This window comes from Mobula birostris, chromosome 10 (genome assembly GCF_030028105.1).
Source record: "Mobula birostris isolate sMobBir1 chromosome 10, sMobBir1.hap1, whole genome shotgun sequence".
Lineage (NCBI taxonomy): Eukaryota > Metazoa > Chordata > Chondrichthyes > Myliobatiformes > Myliobatidae > Mobula > Mobula birostris.
In genome coordinates this window covers 2,316,638-2,337,158 of record NC_092379.1, presented here as the reverse complement: position 1 = coordinate 2,337,158, position 20,521 = coordinate 2,316,638, and the positions used below count along the sequence as shown (strand labels likewise).

Here is a 20,521-nt window from a genome sequence, read left to right as displayed (position 1 = left end):
CTGTCATCCAGTGCCCTTGGAAACAGACTCCAGACATTCATTAGCCTCAGAAGTAATGCCTGTTTTTTTTTTAAATGACTATCCCCTTATTCTGTAACAACGTCCCCTTGTTCATGCCTCTCCCAGTAGTGCAAATGTCTCAACATCTACCCTGTCAACATACACACAAAATGACAAGTTAAGGCCACCCTCAGGGTGGAGGAGCAACATCTTATATTCGACCTGAGGAGCCTCCAACCTGGTGGCATGAATATTGATAACTCCTTCTGGTAAAAATATTCCCCCCCCCCCACTTCTATTCCCCATTCTCACCTCTTACCTCTTCTCACTTGCCTATCACCTCCCCCTGTACCCCTCCTCCTTCCCTTTCTCCTATGGTCCACTCTCCTCCCCTATCAGATTCCTTCCTCGCCAGCCTTTTCCTACCCACCCGGCTTCACCTATCCTCTTTCCCCTCCCACCTTTTCATTCTGGTGTACCTTTCCAGTCCAGAAGGGTCTCAGCCCGATACGATGACTCTTCATTTTCATAGACGCTGCCTGACCCATTGAGTTCGTCCAGCATTTTGTGAGTAACGCTTGTGCAGACTGTCTCGTGATTTAGGTTAACTTCTCACTGTGTAGACATTCTACTGGAAGATCTTAAGGAGTCCTCGTCATTTTCTTCCTCACTTTTGTCACTGTCCTTCATAACCCTGCCCTAAGAAAATGACCCCAGTAATTAGTGTTTCTTCCCTGTGGGTAAATCATCATTGAATTTGGGAGCCTGTTTGAACGACTAAATCATAAAGCAATTCTGCAGATGCTGGTCATCCAAACTTCCCTGTCACCTATTACCTACCAACTTGTACTCATTCCCTAACTTCTACCTTATTTATTCTGGCTCCCTTCCTCCTTCCTTCCCAGTCCTGAGGAAGGCTCCTGGCCTGAAACGTTGACTGTTTATTCTTTTCCATAGATGCTGCCTGACCTGCTGAGTCCCTCCAGCATTTCAAAATTCAAAGTAAATCTTCAGACTACATACATATCACCACATACAACCCTGAGATCCTTTTTTCCATACGGGCACACTCAGCAAATGCCCAGAATAGTAGCTATAACAGGATCAATGAAAGGTCAAGTAGAGCATAGAAGACAACAAACTGCAAATACAAATATAAATAAATAGGAATAAACAACAAGAGCATGAAAAAGTGATAGAGTCCTTAAAATAAGATCATTGGTTGTAGGAACATCTCAATAAATGGATCTAATTATCCCCTTTTGTTCAAGAGCCTGGTGGTTGAGGGGTTGTAACTGTTCTTGACCCTTGTGCCTTTTACCTGATGGCAGCAGTGAGAAAAGAGCATGGCCCGGGTGGTGAGGATCTTTGATGATAGGTGCTGCTTTTCTATGACAGTGTTTCATGTAGATGTGTTCAATGGTTGGGAGGGTTTTACCTGTGATATACTGGGCTGAATCCAGTACCTTTTGTGGGATTTTACGCTCAAAGGGATTGATGTTCTCGTACCAGTGATGCTGTCAGTTAAAACACTCTCCAATACACAGCAACAGAAGTTTGTCAGTTTTTAATGTGATGCCGAATCTCTGCAGACTAATGAAGTAGAGGCGTTGTTGTGCTTTCTAATTACATATACTGTACACGATGGCTCCAGGACAGGTCCTCTGAGATAGTAACACTCAGGTGGACCCTCTCCACCTCTGATCCTCCAGTGAGGACTGGCTCATGAACCTGCGGTTTCCCTCTCCTGAAGTCTACAATCAGTTCCTTGGGCTTGTGACATTGAGTGAGAGGTTGTTGTTATGACACCACTCAGCCAAATTTTCATCTCCCTCCTGAATGCTGATTCCTCACTACCTTTGATATGGCCCATATCAGTCGTGTCATTAGCAAACTTGAATATGGTGCTGGAGCTGCACTTAGCCACACAGTCATAAATACACCCAATGACTTGGCCTCCACTGCCGCCCGTGGCAACAAATTCCATAGATTCACTACCCTCTGGCTAAAAAGTATTTGTAAGGTGCATAGAGCAGGAGGCTAAGCACCCAGCCCTGTGGTGTACCTGTGCTGATGGAGATCGTGGGGATATTTTTGCCAACCCAAACTGACTGGGGTCTGCAAGTGAGGAAATCTAGGATCCAACTGTACAAGGAGGTACTGAGGCCCAGGTCTTGGAATTTACTGATTAGTTTATGAGGAGATGATGGTATTAAATTCTGAGCTGTAATCAATAAAGAGCATCCTGATGTATACATCTTTGCTTTCCAGATGTTCCATGTTGCGTTAAGAGCCGATGAGATAGCATCTGCCATGGACATGTTGCTCCGCGAGGCAAACTAGAGCAGATCTAAGTCGCCACTCAGACAGGAGCTGATCGGCTTCATCATGAGCATCTCAAAGCACTTCATCACTGTGGATGTAAGTGCAACTGAGCAATAGTCATTGAGGAAGATCACCACGCTCTTGAAGTAGGTGGGTTCCACTCAGCTGAAGCGAGAGGTGAAGATATCTGTAAGCACACCAGCCAGCTGGTCAGCACAGGCCTTTTGTAGTAGGCCAGCTACCCCATCCGGACTGGGTGCTTTCCTTGGATTCACTCTCCTGAAGGCAGCCCACACATCATCTTCGGCTACTGAGTCCAAAGGATCATTAGGAGATGTAGAGATTTGCAAAGGCTCCTCCATGTTCTGACAGTCAAAGTGATCACTGAAGGCATTGAGTTCATCTGGAAGTGAAGCCCTACTGTTCCCCATGTCACTTGATTTAACTTGGTGGGCAATGAAACCCTGCCAAAACTTCACCTGTGAGATGGCTTTCTGGGGATCATACTTGTAACTCTTCTTGCATTCCCGATCTCCAGATTTGAGTGCCTCTGATCTGGCCCTCAGCAAATTCCAGCTTTAATGATTCATCCAGGGCTTCCGATTGGGTCAAACCCTTAACGATTTCACAGGGACACACTCATCTACAGCAGTTTCAATGGTTCATTACAACCCTGGTGTATTCATTCAGAACTCCAGATGAAAAGTCCATTCCACTTACTCAAAGCAACCCCTGAGACCATTCCTCAGCTTCCCGCGACTGTCCTAATCTGAAGAGCCTTGTGCTTTAGGCCCTAGGATGTAGTAGGAGGACATGTTGTGTGCACTGAACAACTAAATGGCTCATTCTTGTTCCTCTGCTTCTGACTTGCACAAACGCTGGTGCATTTCATGTCACCATTCAGATAATTGCCAGCAATGACAACAGAGGCGTGTGTAAAACTTGAACCAGCAACAGAGCAGGTGAGAGAATAAACTATTCACAAAGTAGTACAGCACTTCATAGTTTCCTGAAATGGTATTTTAATATCATAACTGAAACAAAAACCAAATGGCTAGTTATTTAAAAGATAATTCTCACTCATTTCACAAAAAGAGTAGAGCATGATCCAAACAAAAAACTTGAGAATCACATGAAATTTTAAATAACATTTTTGCTGGAAATACATGCTGCCTGGCCTGTTGACTGGAGATTATTTCCAGCTTTTAACTTCAGAATGATCTTTGAACAAAAAACAAAAAAGAAGTTATTTTATATCCGAATGAACCCTATTTGCTGAAGTTGTCAACGAAGTGTTTCTGTGGCCATGGACCTGCTCCAGTGAATCGGAAGTGATATTTCATGATGTCCTTGGCTTGCTGGTATCTTTTCGCTCTCATCTGAAATGATTATGCAAAACCAGGCTATCATTTCACATATAGAGATGTGGATAATATTCACATTTTTATATCTGAAATTAGATAAATGATTGCAGGCATAATTCAACTGCAAACTGCAGGATCAGGTCGGCTTAGATATTACAAAGAATCGGTTTGAGAATTTGCAAATTTCAAGTCGTTTGCAAGTTTATTATTATTCTTTCTTTCTTTCTGTATTTACATAGTTAACTACTGCACTCCGGTTAAATGCACAAGTTGGTGCAGTCTTTCATTGATTCTGTTATGGTTATTATTCTACGGATGGATTGAGTCTGTCTGCAAGACAATGAATCTCAGGATTGTATATGGTGACATGAGGACTAGAACACAAAAGCAAGGATGTAATGTTGAGGCTTTATAAGGCACAGGTGAAACCTCATGGACAATTGTGAGCATATTTGGGTCCCTTATCTAAGGAATGACGTGCTGACATTGGAGAGGGTTCAAAAGAGGCTCACAAAAATGATTCCAGGATTGAAAGGCTTATATGAGTAGTCTTTGATGGCTCAGGACCCGTACTCACTGGAATTCAGAATAATGTGGGGATGATGTCACTGAAACCTATCGAGTGTTGAAAGGCCTTGATAGAGTGGATGTGGAGAGGATGTTTCCTATGGTGGGGGTGCCTAAGACCAGAGAACGCAGCCTCAGAATAAAGCGGCATCCTTTTAGAATGGCGATAAGGAGGAATTTCTTTAGCTAGAGAGTGGTGAATCTGTGGAATTCATTGCCACAGACAGCTGTGGAGTCCAGGTCAGAATCCAGTTTAACATTACCGGCATATGCCATGAAATTTGTTAATCGGCAGAAGCATTCATGACAAATACAGAATAAATAAATCAATTACAGTAAGAATATATGTATATTAAATAGTTCAATGAAAAATTTTGCAAAAACAGAAAAAAGTGAGGTAGTCCATTCAGGAATCAGATGGCAGAGGGGAACAAGCTGGTCCTGAATCGCTGAGTGTGTGCCTTCAGGCTTCTGTATGTCCTTCCTGACAGCAACGAAGAGAAGATCTGTTCTGGGACCCTTACTCTTTGTGATTTTTATAAATGACCTGGATGAGGGACTGGAGGGATGAGTTAGTAAGTTTGCTGATGACACAAAGGTTGGCGGTGTTGTGGATAGTGTGGAGGGCTGTCAGAGGTTACAGCGGGGCATTGATAGGATGCAAAACTGGGCTGAGGAGTGGCAGATGGAGTTCAACCCAGATAAGTGTGAGGTGGTTCATTTTGGTAGGTCAAATATGATGGCAGAATATAGTATTAATGGTAAGACTCTTGGCAGTGTGGAGGATCAGAGAGATCTTGGGGTCTGAGTCCATAGGACGCTCGAAGCTGCTGCGCAGGTTGACTCTGTGCTTAACAAGGCATACAGTGTATTGGCCCTCATTAATCGTGGAATTGAATTTAGGAGCCGAGAGGTAATGTTGCAGCTATATAGGACCCCGGTCAGACCCCACTTGGAGTACTGTGCTCAGTTCTGGTTGCCTCACTACAGGAAGGATATAAAGCCATAGAAAGAGTGCAGAGGTGATTTACAAGGATGTTGCCTGGACTGGGGAGCATGCCTTATGAGAATAGGTTGAGTGAACTCGGCCTTTTCTCCTTGGAGCGACGGAGGATGAGAGGTGACTTGATAGAGGTGTATAAGATGATGAGAGGCATTGATCGTGTGGATAGTCAGAGGCTTTTTCCCACAAGAGGACACAGGTTTAAGGTGCTGGGGAGTAGGTACAGAGGACATGTCAGGGGTAAGTTTTTTTTACGCAGAGAGTGGAGAGTGCATGGAATGGGCTGCCAGCAATGGTGGTGGAGGCGGATATGATAGGGTTTTTTAAGAGAATTTTGGATAGGTACAGGGAGCTTAGTAAAATAGAGGGCTATGGGTAGGCCTAGTAATTTCTAAGGTAGGGACATGTTCGGCACAACTTTGTGGGCCGAAGAGCCTGTATTGTGCTGTAGGTTTTCCACGTTTCTAAGAGAGCATGTTCTGGGTGGATGAGGGTATATTCAGTGGGTATATTTAAGCAAGAGGATGATAAATTCTTGATTAAGTCAGGGCATGAAGGGACAAGGGGAGAAGGCAGCAGATTGGGGTTGAGAGGAGAATGGATCAGCCAAGACAAAATGGCGGAACAGACTTGATAGGCCAAATGGCCTAACCCTGCTCCTATAACTTATGGTTTTATATATGTACTTTGATAATAAATTTACCTAAAACTACAGAACTCCTGGGAAGTTAATTGATTCGATCAGTAAATTTGCAGATCAATGATTCAAAGACACCGTTGGCTGTTGCAGGTGCCAAGAACTCAGTCCATTTACCAATGCAGACAATGGCATGGAATCTGGCCACCCATTTGTATTTGTCAATAGTCTCTGACTGCAAGTTTCAAAACTATACTCAGGAAATGTTCTCTGCACAGCTGAGGCAAGGGGAGTAGTCACATGTGGGAGATTTGAGAAAAATGAAGCTTTAACAGAAAGGAAATTGATTTTTCGCAAAAATGGGAGGCTGGTGCAGAATATGAGTTGAACTTGGAGCAGTTTTGGTTACTGAATTACCCTGCCAAGCTGAACTGGAAATAAATCTTCCTCAGGATTTCTGATTATTGTAAATTAATTGCTGCAAAAAGGTGATTGCCTCAAAGACTCCTGTTCTTCCTGTCACTGTAGATACAAGAAATTAAAATGTTGTGGTCATGTTGCGTTCAAACAGAACTTTCCTACAGATAGCTCGATCTTAAAGGAGACCCATGGCTGAGTTTAGAAAAGGTTATATCACTTTGGGAAAAATCTCAAAACATTTAAAATCTTATTCTTGTAGCCACATAAAAAATATTGATAAAACTCTGGTTAGACCACATCCGGAGTATTGCATACAGTTCTGGTCGCTCCACTTACAGGCAGGATGTCAAGACTTTGGAGAGGGTGCAGGTTTACCAGGATGCTGTCTGGATTAGAAGGCATATGCTATCAGGACAGACTGGATTAACTCGGGTTGTCTTCTATGGAGTGGCAGAGGTTGAGGAGAGATCTGATAGTGGTTTATAAGATTATGGGAAGCATAGACAGAAAATATCACTTTCCCAGGATTGAATTGTCTAATACCAGATGGCATGCATGTAAGACAAAGGAGATGTGAGGGGCAAGGTTTTTTCCCCCGCTCAGGAGAGTGGTGGGTGCCTGGAATGCACTGCCTGGGGTGCTGGTACAGACAAACATATTAGAGACTTTTAAGGGGCGTTTAGATAGGTCACATAAATGTGACGATATGCACACTGTGTGGACACAAGGGATGAGTTAGTTGGCCATTTGATTAATGATTTAATTGGTTCAGCACAGCACTTTGGGCTGAAGGGCCTGTTCCTCGCTGCACTCTTCTATGTTCCACTTAATGATGAGAGATATCTACAGCAATGGGCTGCTGGGGGTAGTGGGAGGAAGCTGTTACAATAGTGGTGTTTAAAAGGCTTTTAGACAAGACACGTGAATGGAGGGACATATATCACGTGCGGGCAGAAGCAATTTAATTTAATTTGGCATCATGTTCGGCACAGACGTTGTGACCCAAAGGACCTGTTCCTCTACCTTACTGTTCTAAACAACCGATTACAGCCCGGGTCGGCACTGATCCAAGCTGCAGGAACGGCCAAAGACAACACTTCCATGGAGTACTTGCAACTTTCATAGTTTGGCCGTTGCTAGGGCAGATTCGAGGTGAGGTGAGTGAAGGCAATGCAGGGGCATGGGCCTGCGAGCAAGGAAAGACCCGAGGTTTGATCGATTTAGGTGCCAGGAACTGGAAAGATTGGCGGGGCCTGGGCTTGACAGCATATCGAAGCGGCAAGGGCCAGGTTCATGAGCCGATGTATGTGCCGGGCCAGATTGAATAGGTCAGGGTGTCAGGGCCGAAGGAGAGGGCCCTGCTCCTCGAGGTTTACTCGTCTCCGCACTGAACTGATGCTGTGGTCTGAGGTGAATGGGCTCCTGAACTGGCGACAGTGGTGACTGGCTGCCTGGCTGCGGGCTCACTTCTCTGAACTTCAGGAATAAATCTTATTTGCTTACTTTTATTGTTTGCACAATTTCTTTCATGCACACTGGGTGTTTGATGGTCATTTTTTTTAAATAGGCTCTATTGGGATTCTTTGCTTTGTGGCTGCCTGCAAGGAGATGAAGCTCAAGGTTGTATACGTTGATAGTGAAAGTACTCTGAACTTTGAGCGTGGTGTCGGGAATGCACAGGTCAGTCAGGTGTGCCAATTCCAAAAAAATTCCCCAATACAGATGTCAACATATTGCACCGAGGTACAACACTGGGCGGCACGGGAGGTCGTTCCTGCCTGTGGCCATCGAACATGCAGCTCCTCCTGTGGAGGGTCAGACACCCTGAGCCAATAGACCGGTCCTGGACTTATTTTCCATCTGGCATAGTTTGCATTTTGTTGTTTGATTGTTTGTGGTTTTTGTATTGCTATATTTATGCTCTATTCTTGGTTGGTGCAGCTGTAACGAAAACCAATTTCCCTCGGGATCAATAAAGTATATCTATCTATCTAACACTGAAGGCTGGAAGATATCCTATCCCCAAATCAATAAAGAAAAATTTGATGACATTTTAAGGATAAAATTTGTCACTGAATAAATTAGCAGACAAATCATTATAAGTTTTAACAATACTGTATTGGGCTAGGTTGTCAGAAACGAGTAATTTTGGTGTATGGTGTATACTTTGGTGTATTACTTTATTCAATGAAAATGCTGAAGTTAGATATAATTCAAATCCTAACTTGTTACTAGATAAGTGGAACAAAATGCTTGTTTTTACGGCTTAAGTGACAAAGAAGGAAAAACACATTCCTTTGAATTTTCTAGGTTCTGTAACTTTTTAAAAACTCAAACCTTTGCTGACATCACTGCCTGAGCAACGTGCTTGAAATGGCTGAAGTAACAATCTCAAACTCGGGTTTTAAAGCAAAGACAGCAGGTTGCAGGATCTTTGTCAAGGAGGGAAACACGACCTTGCAGACGGATTAAACGGTGTATTGATATTCTTAAGAGCAAACTTCTCTTTCAGCTCTAGGCTTACAAAGAGAGGAAACAGTAAATCAGAAAGAGTAGTTTAAGGAATCTCACGCTTTGTTTTTGGAAGCCAAGAGCCTAAAATGTCTTTACTACAGATTCACTCTGCGTGGTGTGGTTGGCCTGAAAGGGCCTGTTCCACGCTGTATCTCTAAATAATTATAAAAATAGAATACACAATAAAAATTAATCAAAGATTTTCCAGACTAGTAGGATGTGTGCTGAACTTGTAAAGTTGCAGGAAATATTACTCTGCATTGAGATAATTTGGGTTCAATGACTTCAGATTTTTTTTCATTTCTAATTCCTTCACTTTTGATAATATTAGCTAATTACCTTTGGTTTAAACAAATAAATGTACAATATCTTAACCATTTTACATCAACACAACAGACTGATTTACCTTGGCTTCGTGATATGTTGACCATTTCAGGAGCTCCAATCTCTCCATTTCTCTTGCTAAATGTTGAAAGGAACAGAACATGGCAGCCTTGCATAAACGACTGGCAGTGTTGATTCCATTCTTAAAGGGGGAACTAAAATAGCAAGGTTAAAAAGAAATAATTAAAGTCAAACTCACCTAGTAATTAGTGAAACATACCCTAAATTTCAACATAATCAAAGTATTCTTCTGAACCTTGCATCATATTTTTGCCACTTTCTTGAAAACAAAGTTATTAAAAGTGTAACATATTTATTATTTCAGTAATATTTGAGTTATGTTGTAAACATATTCTTTGAATAAGCATTTTTTGTTGTTTACATAATGCAATGCTGGTTATATGTAAAAGTAAGTGAATGGTATACGTCATCATGCCATCACATCATATGTAACTGCCTTGCTAAAATAAAAAATGATTCTAAGAATGAACACAAGTTATTCCTGACTCTGTGTTTCCTTTCAATTAGTTTTATGTTTTGGAGTTACAAGCATCACAAAACGTAACACACAAAATACCAACTGTCCTGATGAAGGGTTTCGGCCAGAAAGTTGACTCTTTATTCCTCTCCATAGATGCTGCCTGACCTGCCGAGTCTTCCTACATTTCGTATGTGTTAAATTTCCAGCATCTGCAGAATCTTTTGTGTATAAATTCATTAAAATATGCTTTCCAGATATACACTAATTACAGATGAGTTCTTTAAATTTCAGCAGTTCTCCACTGTATGAACTTTTCTTTCTTTTCAAATCTTATTATTATCCAAAATTAACAAGAGTACATTGAAGTAAGCAACACTTTCAATGTCTCAAGAAAAGAAAATTATTTTAAAGATTGAAAAAATTTTGGTGATTAAAAGAGGGAAAAAACTCTAAGCAAGAGAAAGTGAGGAAAAAAACCTATTAGGTGTTCAACCCCGGAGCCATGCATCATACAAAAAGCTTCTAAAAATAAACATCAAACTGCCAGCAAGAAAAAAAAAGGTACCAAAAATTTACAATTAGATCGTGGAGGAAATCTATCAATTAACTCAAATGATAATAATGAGCAAATGTACCCCATCTTTCTCAAAATCAAATATAGGTTCAAAGGTTCAACTCCTAATATTCTCCAAACTAAGACATAGCATCACTTGAGAGAACCATTGTGACAAAGTGGGAGCCGGTGTATCCTTCCACTTCAACAAAATGGCCCTCCTAGCTATCAATGTAACAAATGCAATAACACGTTGGTCAGACAAAGAGATACCGCGGATATTTTGAGGAATTATTCCAAAAAGTACAGTTAATTTATTAGGTTGTAAATTAATTTTAAGTGCTTTAGAAATTGTCAAAAAAACTGACTTCCGGAACTGTTCCAGTATAGAACAAGACCAAAATGTGTCTCAGTTTTACATCTATCACAGTAACTATCAACATTAGGGAATATTTTAGACAATCTCTCCTTCGTCAACTGGTAACAATGTACAATTTTAAATTGAATCAGTGAACGACTAGCACAGATTGAAGAAGAGTTAACCAGCTTCAGAATCCACGTCCAATGCTCTGTCATAAAAGTCAAATTAAGTTCCTTTTCCCAATCTTGTTTAATCTTAAATAAAGGACACTTATCCCATTGTAATAGTAGATTATAAATTCTTCCAGTGGAACCCTTTATCAAAGGGTTCATACTCATAATAGATCTAACAGGTCAGCATCCAATATGTAAGGAAAATTATTTAAATATTTTTGAAGAAATGTCTAACTTGAAGGTATTGTAAAAAGTGTATGAAAGAGAATATTTACCAACTAATTGTTCAAAAGACATCAGTCTATTGTCTTTAAATAAATCCAAAAAAGAATTAATACCTTTATTTTTCCAAAGCAAAAAAATTGGATCAAAGAAGGCTTAAAAAAGTAATTTAGATAAGTTAAACCACAAAGTTTATATTTTTTAAGATTAAAAAAATTGCGGAACTGGAGCCAAGTATGAACTTTTCAAAATGATTGTGCAGATGGCCTTACAAGAAGTTATCTTAATACTGCATCATGTTTAATTACTGTGAAATCCAGTGAATGTCACACCTCCGTACAAAAGTTTTATACCATTCTTCCATGTATGTAAGTATCAAAGTGAAAAAGGCCATTCAGCCCATTGACTGTGCTAACCATGAAGCTTCCATGGACACCAATTGTAAATTCTATTTCAATTCAACCCCCATTTTATCAACAGCGTCCAGATTCACTCAGTCACCTGCATACTAGGGACAAATTTGCCAACTAACCCACATACCTGTGGGATACAGGAGGAAATTGGAGCAGATGAGGGAAACTTCACAGTGATAGGGAGTGTCTGCCAACTCCACACAGATGGCACTGGAGGTCAGTGTTGAACGTGGATCACTGGTGCTGTGAGTCAGTGGCTCCACAGGAAGCATCACATTATTCATCCCTTTTCTCTTGAGTTAATGTACTGGGAGTTCTTTAAGTTTGTCATACCTGGGGGTGGTAGTGGGGACAAGCTCCCACCCCGTATTAAGTGCTCCCAATGGCGTGAGTTCAAATAACCTCCGACAACCTGTAGTCCAGTTCCTGGTCTCCACGTGTGGTTTAGCTACTAAGCCCTGCGGAACCATTTCTACTGACAGGGGTAACTGGTACCTTAAAACCAGTCGCTTCAGGCAGGTGGGGCTTGTCAGCCGTGGTGGCAGTTCATCTCGGAGAAGGAAACCTCTGATTTCAAACCTCCGCTGGCTTGTGGTTATACCCACTCATGGGAAGGCTTCGGGAGTGAACCCTGAGGAGAAATCCGGCTCTGGAGTCCCTGACGCAGTTCTACATTGAGTTCAGTGCTGACTGGCAACTCCAGCGATGCCGCTGGCACCAAGTACCGAACTCTGCCCCCCCTTTGGATTCATCAGCTGCGTGTAGAGGGCCAGCTTGCTGCAGGGGCAACAGCTGACTCTTCATATCGTACTGCCTCAGCTTGTGTATCAGACAGCTGGAATGCTTGACCCCAACCCACAAATGGCTTCAAAGTATATTGAGGATTAAGTCATTATCACAAGTTATGCCTTAAACTAAGATTTATTGGTATATGGTTTATTTTATTCAACCTAATGTATTTTTATTTGGAGATACAGCATGGAACAGATCCTTCCAGCTCAGTGAGCCACACTGCCCAGGAACCCAGCTATTTAACCCTATTGTAATCACAGGACAATTTACAAGACCAATTAACCTACTGACCGGTATGTCTTTGGAGTGTAGGAGGAAACAGCAGCACCTGGTGATGAGAGAAGGTACAAACTCCTTACAGAGGGCACCAGAACTGAACTCCAGCACCCCAAGCTATAGCAGTGTGGCACGAACCACTACACTACTGTGGCGCCTTTCCATATTATCATTAAGAGAGGTGAACTGGGCATAAATGGGTCAACTCTTCAACCATCTGTTCCCAGTTTACCTGCCTTAGTAATAATAATATGGGAGGGACACCGGGACGTCCATTTTCCAGATTAGATTACCTTTATGAGTCTCGTGTAGAGTGAAATGTGTCATTTGCATCAGTAGTCACCCCAGTCTACAGGCAGCACAGTAGCAAACACTGTCACAGTGCTGGCGACCTGGGTTCAATTCCCGCTGCCAGCTGTAAAGAGACTGTACCCCTGACTGTGTGAAGTTTCCTCCAGGTGCTCTGGTTTCCTCGATTATTCCAAAGATGGGTTGATTGGTCATTTGTGTGTAATTGTGAGGTGTGGGCTTGTTGTGCCAGAAGAACCTGTAGATAAAGTCTGAGAACGCACTTTGATCAGCCTGCCTGTGTTGTTATACATTAAAGCACCAACATAACATGCCCACAACCTAGTCATAGTCATACTTTTTTGATCCTGGGGAAAATTGGTTAAACCTAACCCATAATGTCTTTGGAATGTAGGAGGAAACCCACGTAGTCATGGGGAAGACTACAAGCTCCTTACAAACGGCAGGGGGAAACAGCTCAGGTCGCTGGCGCTGTAAAGCTTTACGCTAGCCGCTATGTTACCGTGCTATCCCAATATCACAAAGTGTGCAATTTCTAGTAGTAGTTTTATTAGAAGTGTCTTTACCTTCTAACTTCTAATTGATATCTAAAGGTAACTGATAATCCACATTAATACCATGTGAAAACCATGTATAGAATGGTATTTATAAAAAGTGTGCACATCCCAACATAACCTAACAATTAAAACAATACCCAGCAACAGACACAAAATGCTGGAGGAACTCAGCAGGTCAGGCAGCATCCATGAAAATGAATAAACTGTTGACATTTTGGGCCAAGACCCTTCTTCAGGTCTGGAAAGGAATAAAAGAGTAAGGGGTGGGGAAGGAGGGCTAGCTGGAAGGTGACAGGTGAAGCAAGGTGGGTGGGAAAGAGCAGGGATGTGATGCTGAGGCTTTATGAGGCACTGCTGAGGCCTCACCTTGAGTATTATGAACAGTTTTGCGCTCCTCGTCTAAGAAAAGATGTGCTGGCATTGGAGAGGGTTCGGAGGAGGTTCGCATGCATGATTCTGGGAATGAAAGGGTTATCAACTGAGGAACATTTGATGGCGCTGGGTCTGTACCCGCTAAAATTTAGAAGGATAAGGGAAGATCTCATTGAAACCTTTTAAATATTGAAAGGCCAAGACAGAGCAGATGTGGAAGGGATGTTTCCCACGGTGGGGAGTCGAGGAGAGCACAGCCTCAGGATTGAGGGGCATCCATTCAAAACAGAGACGCAAAGAAATTTCTTGAGCCAGAGGGTAGTGAATTTGTGGAATCTGGAATCTGTTATCACAGGCGGATGTACAGGCTAGGTCGCTGGGTGTATTTAAGGTGGAGATTGATTAGGTTCTTGACTGGCCATGGCATCAAAGGATATGGGGTGAAGGCCGGGGAGTGGGGCTGACGAGGAGAAAAAAGAATCAGCCATGATTGAATGGTGGAGCAGACTCTATGGGCCAAACGGCCTAACTCTGCTCCTGTGTCTTCGAAAAAGGTAAAGGGCCGGAGAGGAGAGTGGATCATAGGAGAAAGGGAAGAAGGAGGGGCACCAGTGGGAGATGATAGGCAGGTGAGAAGGAGAGGTAAGAGGCCATAGTGGGGAACAGAAGTGAAGGGAAGGGAAGGGAAAAGGAAAAAAAAGAGAGAAAAAAAAAAATGACTGGAAGCTCAAATCGGTGCACGTTATCAGGTTGGAGGTTCCCAGATGGAATATGAGGAGTTGCTCCTCCAGTCTGAGAGTGGCCTCATTGTGGCAGAAGAGGCCATGGATCCTCATGTCAGAACAGGAATGGGGATAGGAATTAAAATGTTTGGCCACTGGGAAGTTCCATTTTTGGCGGATGAAGCAGAGGTACTCGATACAGTTTACTTCTATGTATTTACTTCAGGTTGAAGACAACTCTTATGGCTGAGGACTTACTATTCTGTGATTTTTCCTGTTGCTCCGTCCACTATTTCCACAGTCTTATCCCCCTGACACCAGTTAATGCTCAGCTCTTTGTGAAGTGGGTTAACTTCCTCTGCTTCTTCCTCAATACAGTGGAAGAAATGTACCTGCTGAGCTGTGAATGGGGCAGGGAGTTTCTCGTTCAAAGACTCGTCCACACGTTGATTGACTGCTTTTCTGATGGCATGCAATGCATGTAACTGGTCAGCTGCATTGAAAATACAGAAAAGTATTCATGTTCAATTGGCAAAGTTCTTTGTTTTTTCTAGCAGTACAGTGTGGAGTAGGCCGCTCTGTCTCTTGGCACCATACCACCCTACAACCCTGATCAACCCTAACCACAGGACAATTTACAATGAGCAGTTAACCTACCCGCTATGTCCTTGGACTGTGGGAGGAAACCAGAGCACGCGGGGAAACCCACACATTCCATGCAGAGGACGTACAGAGACTCCTTACAGAAGGGTGCCAGAATTGAGTTCTGAACTCCAGAAAGCCCCAAGCTGCAACAGCATTGTGCCAGCTGCGACACTTGTTGATCTGCCTCTCTACCGGAGGACTTTAGATTCAGACCCAGGGAATAATTTTCAAACACAGTTTACTTAAAATTACGCACTGTTTATTAGCAAGCTTGCGCCGCTCAGTTGACAAAACAGAGTCCCAGCTCATAGAGCCCGAGAAAGTCCGCTATCAAACGAGCCCCGAGTACTGTCTGGGGCTGCTTGTTAAACATTCGTTATCACATACATACTCTGATAAGGGTACACAGAGCAGCTTTCTCATGCAAAAAACACTCCTTTGTCCTTAGATTATTCTCACAGTTAGCAGATTAGTTATAGAAACATAGAACAGTACAGCACAGTACAGGCCCTTCGGCCCACAATGTTGTGCCGACCCTCAAACTCTGCCTCCCATGTAACCCCCCCCCCTTAAATTCCTCCGTATAGCTGTCTAGTAGTCTCTTAAACTTCACCAGTGTATCTGCCTCCACCACTGACTCAGGCAGTGCATTCCACACACCAACCACTCTCTGAGTAAAAAACCTTCCTCTAATATCCCCCTTGAACTTCCCACTCCTTACCTTAAAGCCATGTCCTCTTGTATTGAGCAGTGGTGCCTGGGGAAGAGGCACTGGCTATCCACTCCATCTATTCCTCTTATTATCTTGTACACCTCTATCATGTCTCCTCTCATCCTCCTTCTTTCCAAAGGGTTCCCTTAATCTCTGATCATAATGCATACTCTCCAAACCAGGAAGCATCCTGGTAAATCTCCTCTGTACCCTTTCCAGTGCTTCCACATCCTTCCTATAGTGAGGCGACCAGAACTGGACATAGTACTCCAAGTGTGGCCTAACCAGAATTTTACACTGCTGCATCATTACATCGCGATTCTTAAACTCTATCCCTTGACTTATGAAAGCTAACACCCCATAAGCTTTCTTAACTACCCTATCCACCTGTGAGGCAACTTTCAGGGATCTGTGGACATGTACCCCCAGATCCCTCTGCTCCTCCACACTACCAAGTATCCTGCCATTTACTTTGTACTCTGCCTTGGAGTTTGTCCTTCCAAAGTGTACCACCTCACACTTCTCCGGGTTGAAATCCATCTGCCACTTCTCAGCCCACTTCTGCATCCTATCAATGTCTCGGTGCAATCTTCGACAATCCTCTACACTATCTACAACACCACCAACCTTTGTGTCGTCTGCAAACTTGCCAACCCACCTTTCTACCCCAACATCCAGGTCGTTAATAAAAATCACTAGAAGTACAGGTCCCAGAACAGATCCTTGTGGGACACCCCTAGTCACAATCCTCCAATCCGAATGTACTCCCTCCACCACCACCACCCTCTGCCTTCTGCAGGCAAGCCAATTCTGAATCCACCTGGCCAAACTTCCCTGGATCCCATGCCTTCTGACTTTCTGAATAAGCCTACCATGTGGAACCTTGTCAAATGCCTTACTAAAATCCATATAGATCACATCCACTGCACTACCTTCATCTATATGCCTGGTACCTCCTTAAAGAACTCTATCAGGCTTGTTAGACACGATCTGCCATTCACAAAGCCATGCTGACTGTCCCTGATCAGACCATGATTCTCTAAATGCCCATAAATCCTATCTCTAAGAATCTTTTCCAACAGCTTTCCCACCACAGATGTAAGGCTCACTGGTCTATAATTACCCGGACTATCCCTACTACCTTTTTAGAACAAGGGGACAACATTCACCTCCCTCCAATCCTCCGGTACCATTCCTGTGGACAACGAGGACATAAACATCCTAGCCAGAGGCTCAACAATCTCTTCCCTCACCTCATGGAGCAGCCTGGGGAATATTGCGTCAGGCCCCGGGGACTTATCCGTCCTAATGTATTTTAACAACTCCAACACCTCCTCTCCCTTAATATCAACATGTTCCAGAACATCAAACTCACTCATATTGTCCTCACCTTCATCAAGTTCCCTCTCATTGATGAATACTGAAGAGAAGTATTCATTGAGGACCTCGCTCACTTCCACAGCCTCCAGGCACATCTTCCCACCTTTATCTCTAATCGGTCCTACTTTCACTCCTGTCATCCTTTTGTTCTTCACATAATTGAAGAATGCCTTGGGGTTTTCCTTTATCCCACTCGTCAAGGCCTTCTCACGCCCCCTTCTTGCTTTTCTCAGCCCCTTCTTTAGCTCCTTTCTTGCTTCCCTATATTCCTCAATAGACCCATCTGATCCTTGCTTCCTAAACCTCATGTATGCTGTCTTCTTCCACCTGACTAGATTTTCCACCTCACTCGTCACCCATGGTTCCTTCACCCCACCATTCTTTATCTTCCTCACCAGGACAAATTTATCCCTAACATCCTGCAAGAGATCTCTAAACATCGACCACATGTCCATAGTACATTTCCCTGCAAAAACATCATCCCAATTCACACCCGCAAGTTCTAGCCTTATAGTCTCATAATTTGCCCTTCCCCAATTAAAAATTTTCCTGTGCTCTCTGATTCTATCCTTTTCCATGATAATGTTAAAGGCCAGGGAGCGGTGATCACTGTCCCCCAGATGCTCACCCACTGAGAGATCTGTGACCTGACCCGGTTCATTACCTAGTACTAGATCTAGTATGGCATTCCCCCTAGTCGGCCTGCCCACATACTGTGACAGGAATCCATCCTGGACACACTTAACAAACTCTGCCCCATCTAAACCCTTGGAACTAATCAGGTGCCTATCAATATTAGGGAAGTTAAAGTCACCCATGACAACAACCCTGTTATTTTTGCACCTTTCCAAAATCTGCCTCCCAATCTGCTCCTCTGTATCTCTGCTGCTACTAGGGGGCCTATAGACTACCCCCAGTAGAGTAACTTTTCCTGACTTCCACCCATACTGACTCAAAAGAGGAGCCTGCTACATTACCCACTCTTTCTGTAGCTGTAATAGTATCCCTGACCAGTAATGCCACCCCTCCTCCCCTTTTGTCGCCCTCTCTATCCCTTTTAAAGCACTGAAATCCAGGAATATTGAGAATCCATTCCTGCCTAGGTGCCAGCCAAGTCTCTGTAATGGCCACTACATCACAATTCCATGTACGTATCCAAGCTCTCAGTTCATCACCTTTGTTCCTGATGCTTCTTGCATTGAGGTACACACACTTCAGCCCTTCTACCTTACTACCTTTACACCATTTATTCTGCTTCTCTTTCCCCAAAGCCTCTCTGTGTGTTAGATCCAGCTTTACTCCATGCACTTCTTTCACTGCTCTATCGCTCCGGGTCCCATCCCCCTTGCAAATTAGTTTAAACCCTCCCGAACCATGCTAGCAAACCTACCTTCAAGAATATTGTTCCCCCTCGAGTTCAGGTGCAACCCATCCAATCTGTACAGGTCCCACCTTCTCCAGAAGAGATCCCAATGGCCCAAAAATCTAAAACCCTGCTCCGTTCACCAACTCCTCAGCCACGCATTCAACTGCCATCTTCTCCAATTCTTACCATCACTGTCACGTAGCACTGGCAGCAATCCTGAGAACGCCACCTTTGAGGTCCTGTTCCTCAGCCTTCTGCCTAGTTCCCGAAACTCACACTTCAGAACCTCATCCCTCTTCCTGCCTATGTCGTTGGTCCCAACATGTATCACGACTTCTGGATTGTTTTCCCTCTCGTACCAGGATGTCGTGCACCCGGTCAGAGACATCCGGGACTCTGGCACCCGGGAGGCAACAAACCATGCGGGTGTCCTTCTCACGTCCACAAAATCTCCTGTCTGCTCCCCTGACTATAGAGTCTGCAATGACAACAGCTCTCCTTTTCTCCGTCCCACGCCTTCTGCACCACCGGGTCAGACTCAGTGCTGGAGGCCCTGCCACCGTGGCTCACACATGGTTGGTGCAACACCAAGCTGCAAATAAGTCAGTTAGGTTTTAGCCCTTTTAATTCTGCATATAATTCCTCATGCTAACCGCAGCACCCACAGTTTCCTTTCTTAATCTGGTATTCATTCACTTCCATGCTGGTGTTTGATTTAGAAAATGCATTTGCAACTAGTATTTGCCCTTGAAGTAATCTGGCTGCACAGGGACTTAGATGATGCCAGACTAACAGATTGTGAAAATTTACTGGATTAGTACATCAACACATTTTTATTTTGAGATGTTACACAACAATAAATACAAGGAAGTCTGCTGTTGCTGGAAATCCAAAGCAACACACACAAAATGCCGGAGGAACTCAGCAGGTCAGGCAACAACTATAGAAAAGAATAAACAGTTCTGGGCCGAAACCCCTCTTCAGGACTGAAGAATTCTAACAATATGTTTTCTAGTGAGTCAGGTGAGTGAGTAGGGAGCATGGGAAGTGGGAAGAGATTTATAAAGAATGAGATAATAGATTATCCAAGTTTTACTGGTTTTGGTCTTTCAGATAGTCTTCGATAAATTACACTATTAAACAGAATTAGAAGTAAATAGGCTGAAGATGAATTAACATACAGAAATGTACAGATCAGTTGTGGGTTACAGGGCATGACTAATGGAGGATTGCACGGATTTGTGCTGGGCCCCAATTCTTCACTCTCTATCAATGATTTAGATTAGGGGAAATTGTTTTTAAATGAGCTGACGATCCAAGGTCCGGTGACAGTGTCATTTATATGGAGAATGCACACAGAGGTGGGGGGTGGAAAGCTGCCACTCAGAGAGAATGGGTGAGGGCATAGCAGATGAAATGCAATCTGGATACAAGTAAAATCATCCACTTTGATTGGAAAAAACAGAATCTATTTTGTTCTTAAATGGTGAGGGATTGAAAGATATTTGTGACGAGAGGTACTTGGATTTTCTTGCACAAAAATCACTGAAAGCTGTCATATAGGTATAACAGGTAAGAGGTTTTGAATACTGAACTAAAATTACAATAAATTAGATCTTGGGTGAGTTTGCACTTGGAATAATCAGTTCAGATCTGGTCTCCCTATCAAAGGGAAGATGTACAGATGGAATGCATCAAAGGCTCACTCTCTAGATAGCCAGGATTTGGGATGGTGGGGGGAATTGTTTTAATGAGGAGATGTGGAGCAGATTAGGAAAGGAGTTTAGAAGAGGAGATCTCTTTTGAATGCAAGTGTCTACAACTAGGCATCGTGGTCTCAACACATGAGGTTAACCAATCAGAACTGAAATGGAAGAAACTTTTTCACCCTGCTGTTGAACATTTGAAATTCTCTACCCAAGACGACTGTGAAGGCTTAACTGTGCTGTCGATTCAAGACAGAGATTGTCGAG

General features: G+C 43.2%; 1 protein-coding gene across 3 annotated transcripts in view; it reads right to left on the bottom strand.

Moving 5' to 3' along the window:
* Positions 1-3,460: 3,460 nt before the first annotated feature.
* Positions 3,461-20,521, bottom strand: part of adad2 (adenosine deaminase domain containing 2) — an 82,186-nt gene continuing 65,125 nt past the window's right edge. For all 3 annotated transcript variants that reach the window (XM_072269806.1, XM_072269808.1, XM_072269807.1), the window contains 3 exons: positions 14,704-14,938; positions 9,237-9,369; positions 3,461-3,704 (listed from right to left, as the gene is read on the bottom strand). In XM_072269806.1, coding sequence (XP_072125907.1) covers positions 3,594-3,704; positions 9,237-9,369; positions 14,704-14,938 — 479 coding nt within the window. In that variant the 3' untranslated portion in view covers positions 3,461-3,593. The remainder of the gene's footprint in view (positions 3,705-9,236; positions 9,370-14,703; positions 14,939-20,521) is intronic.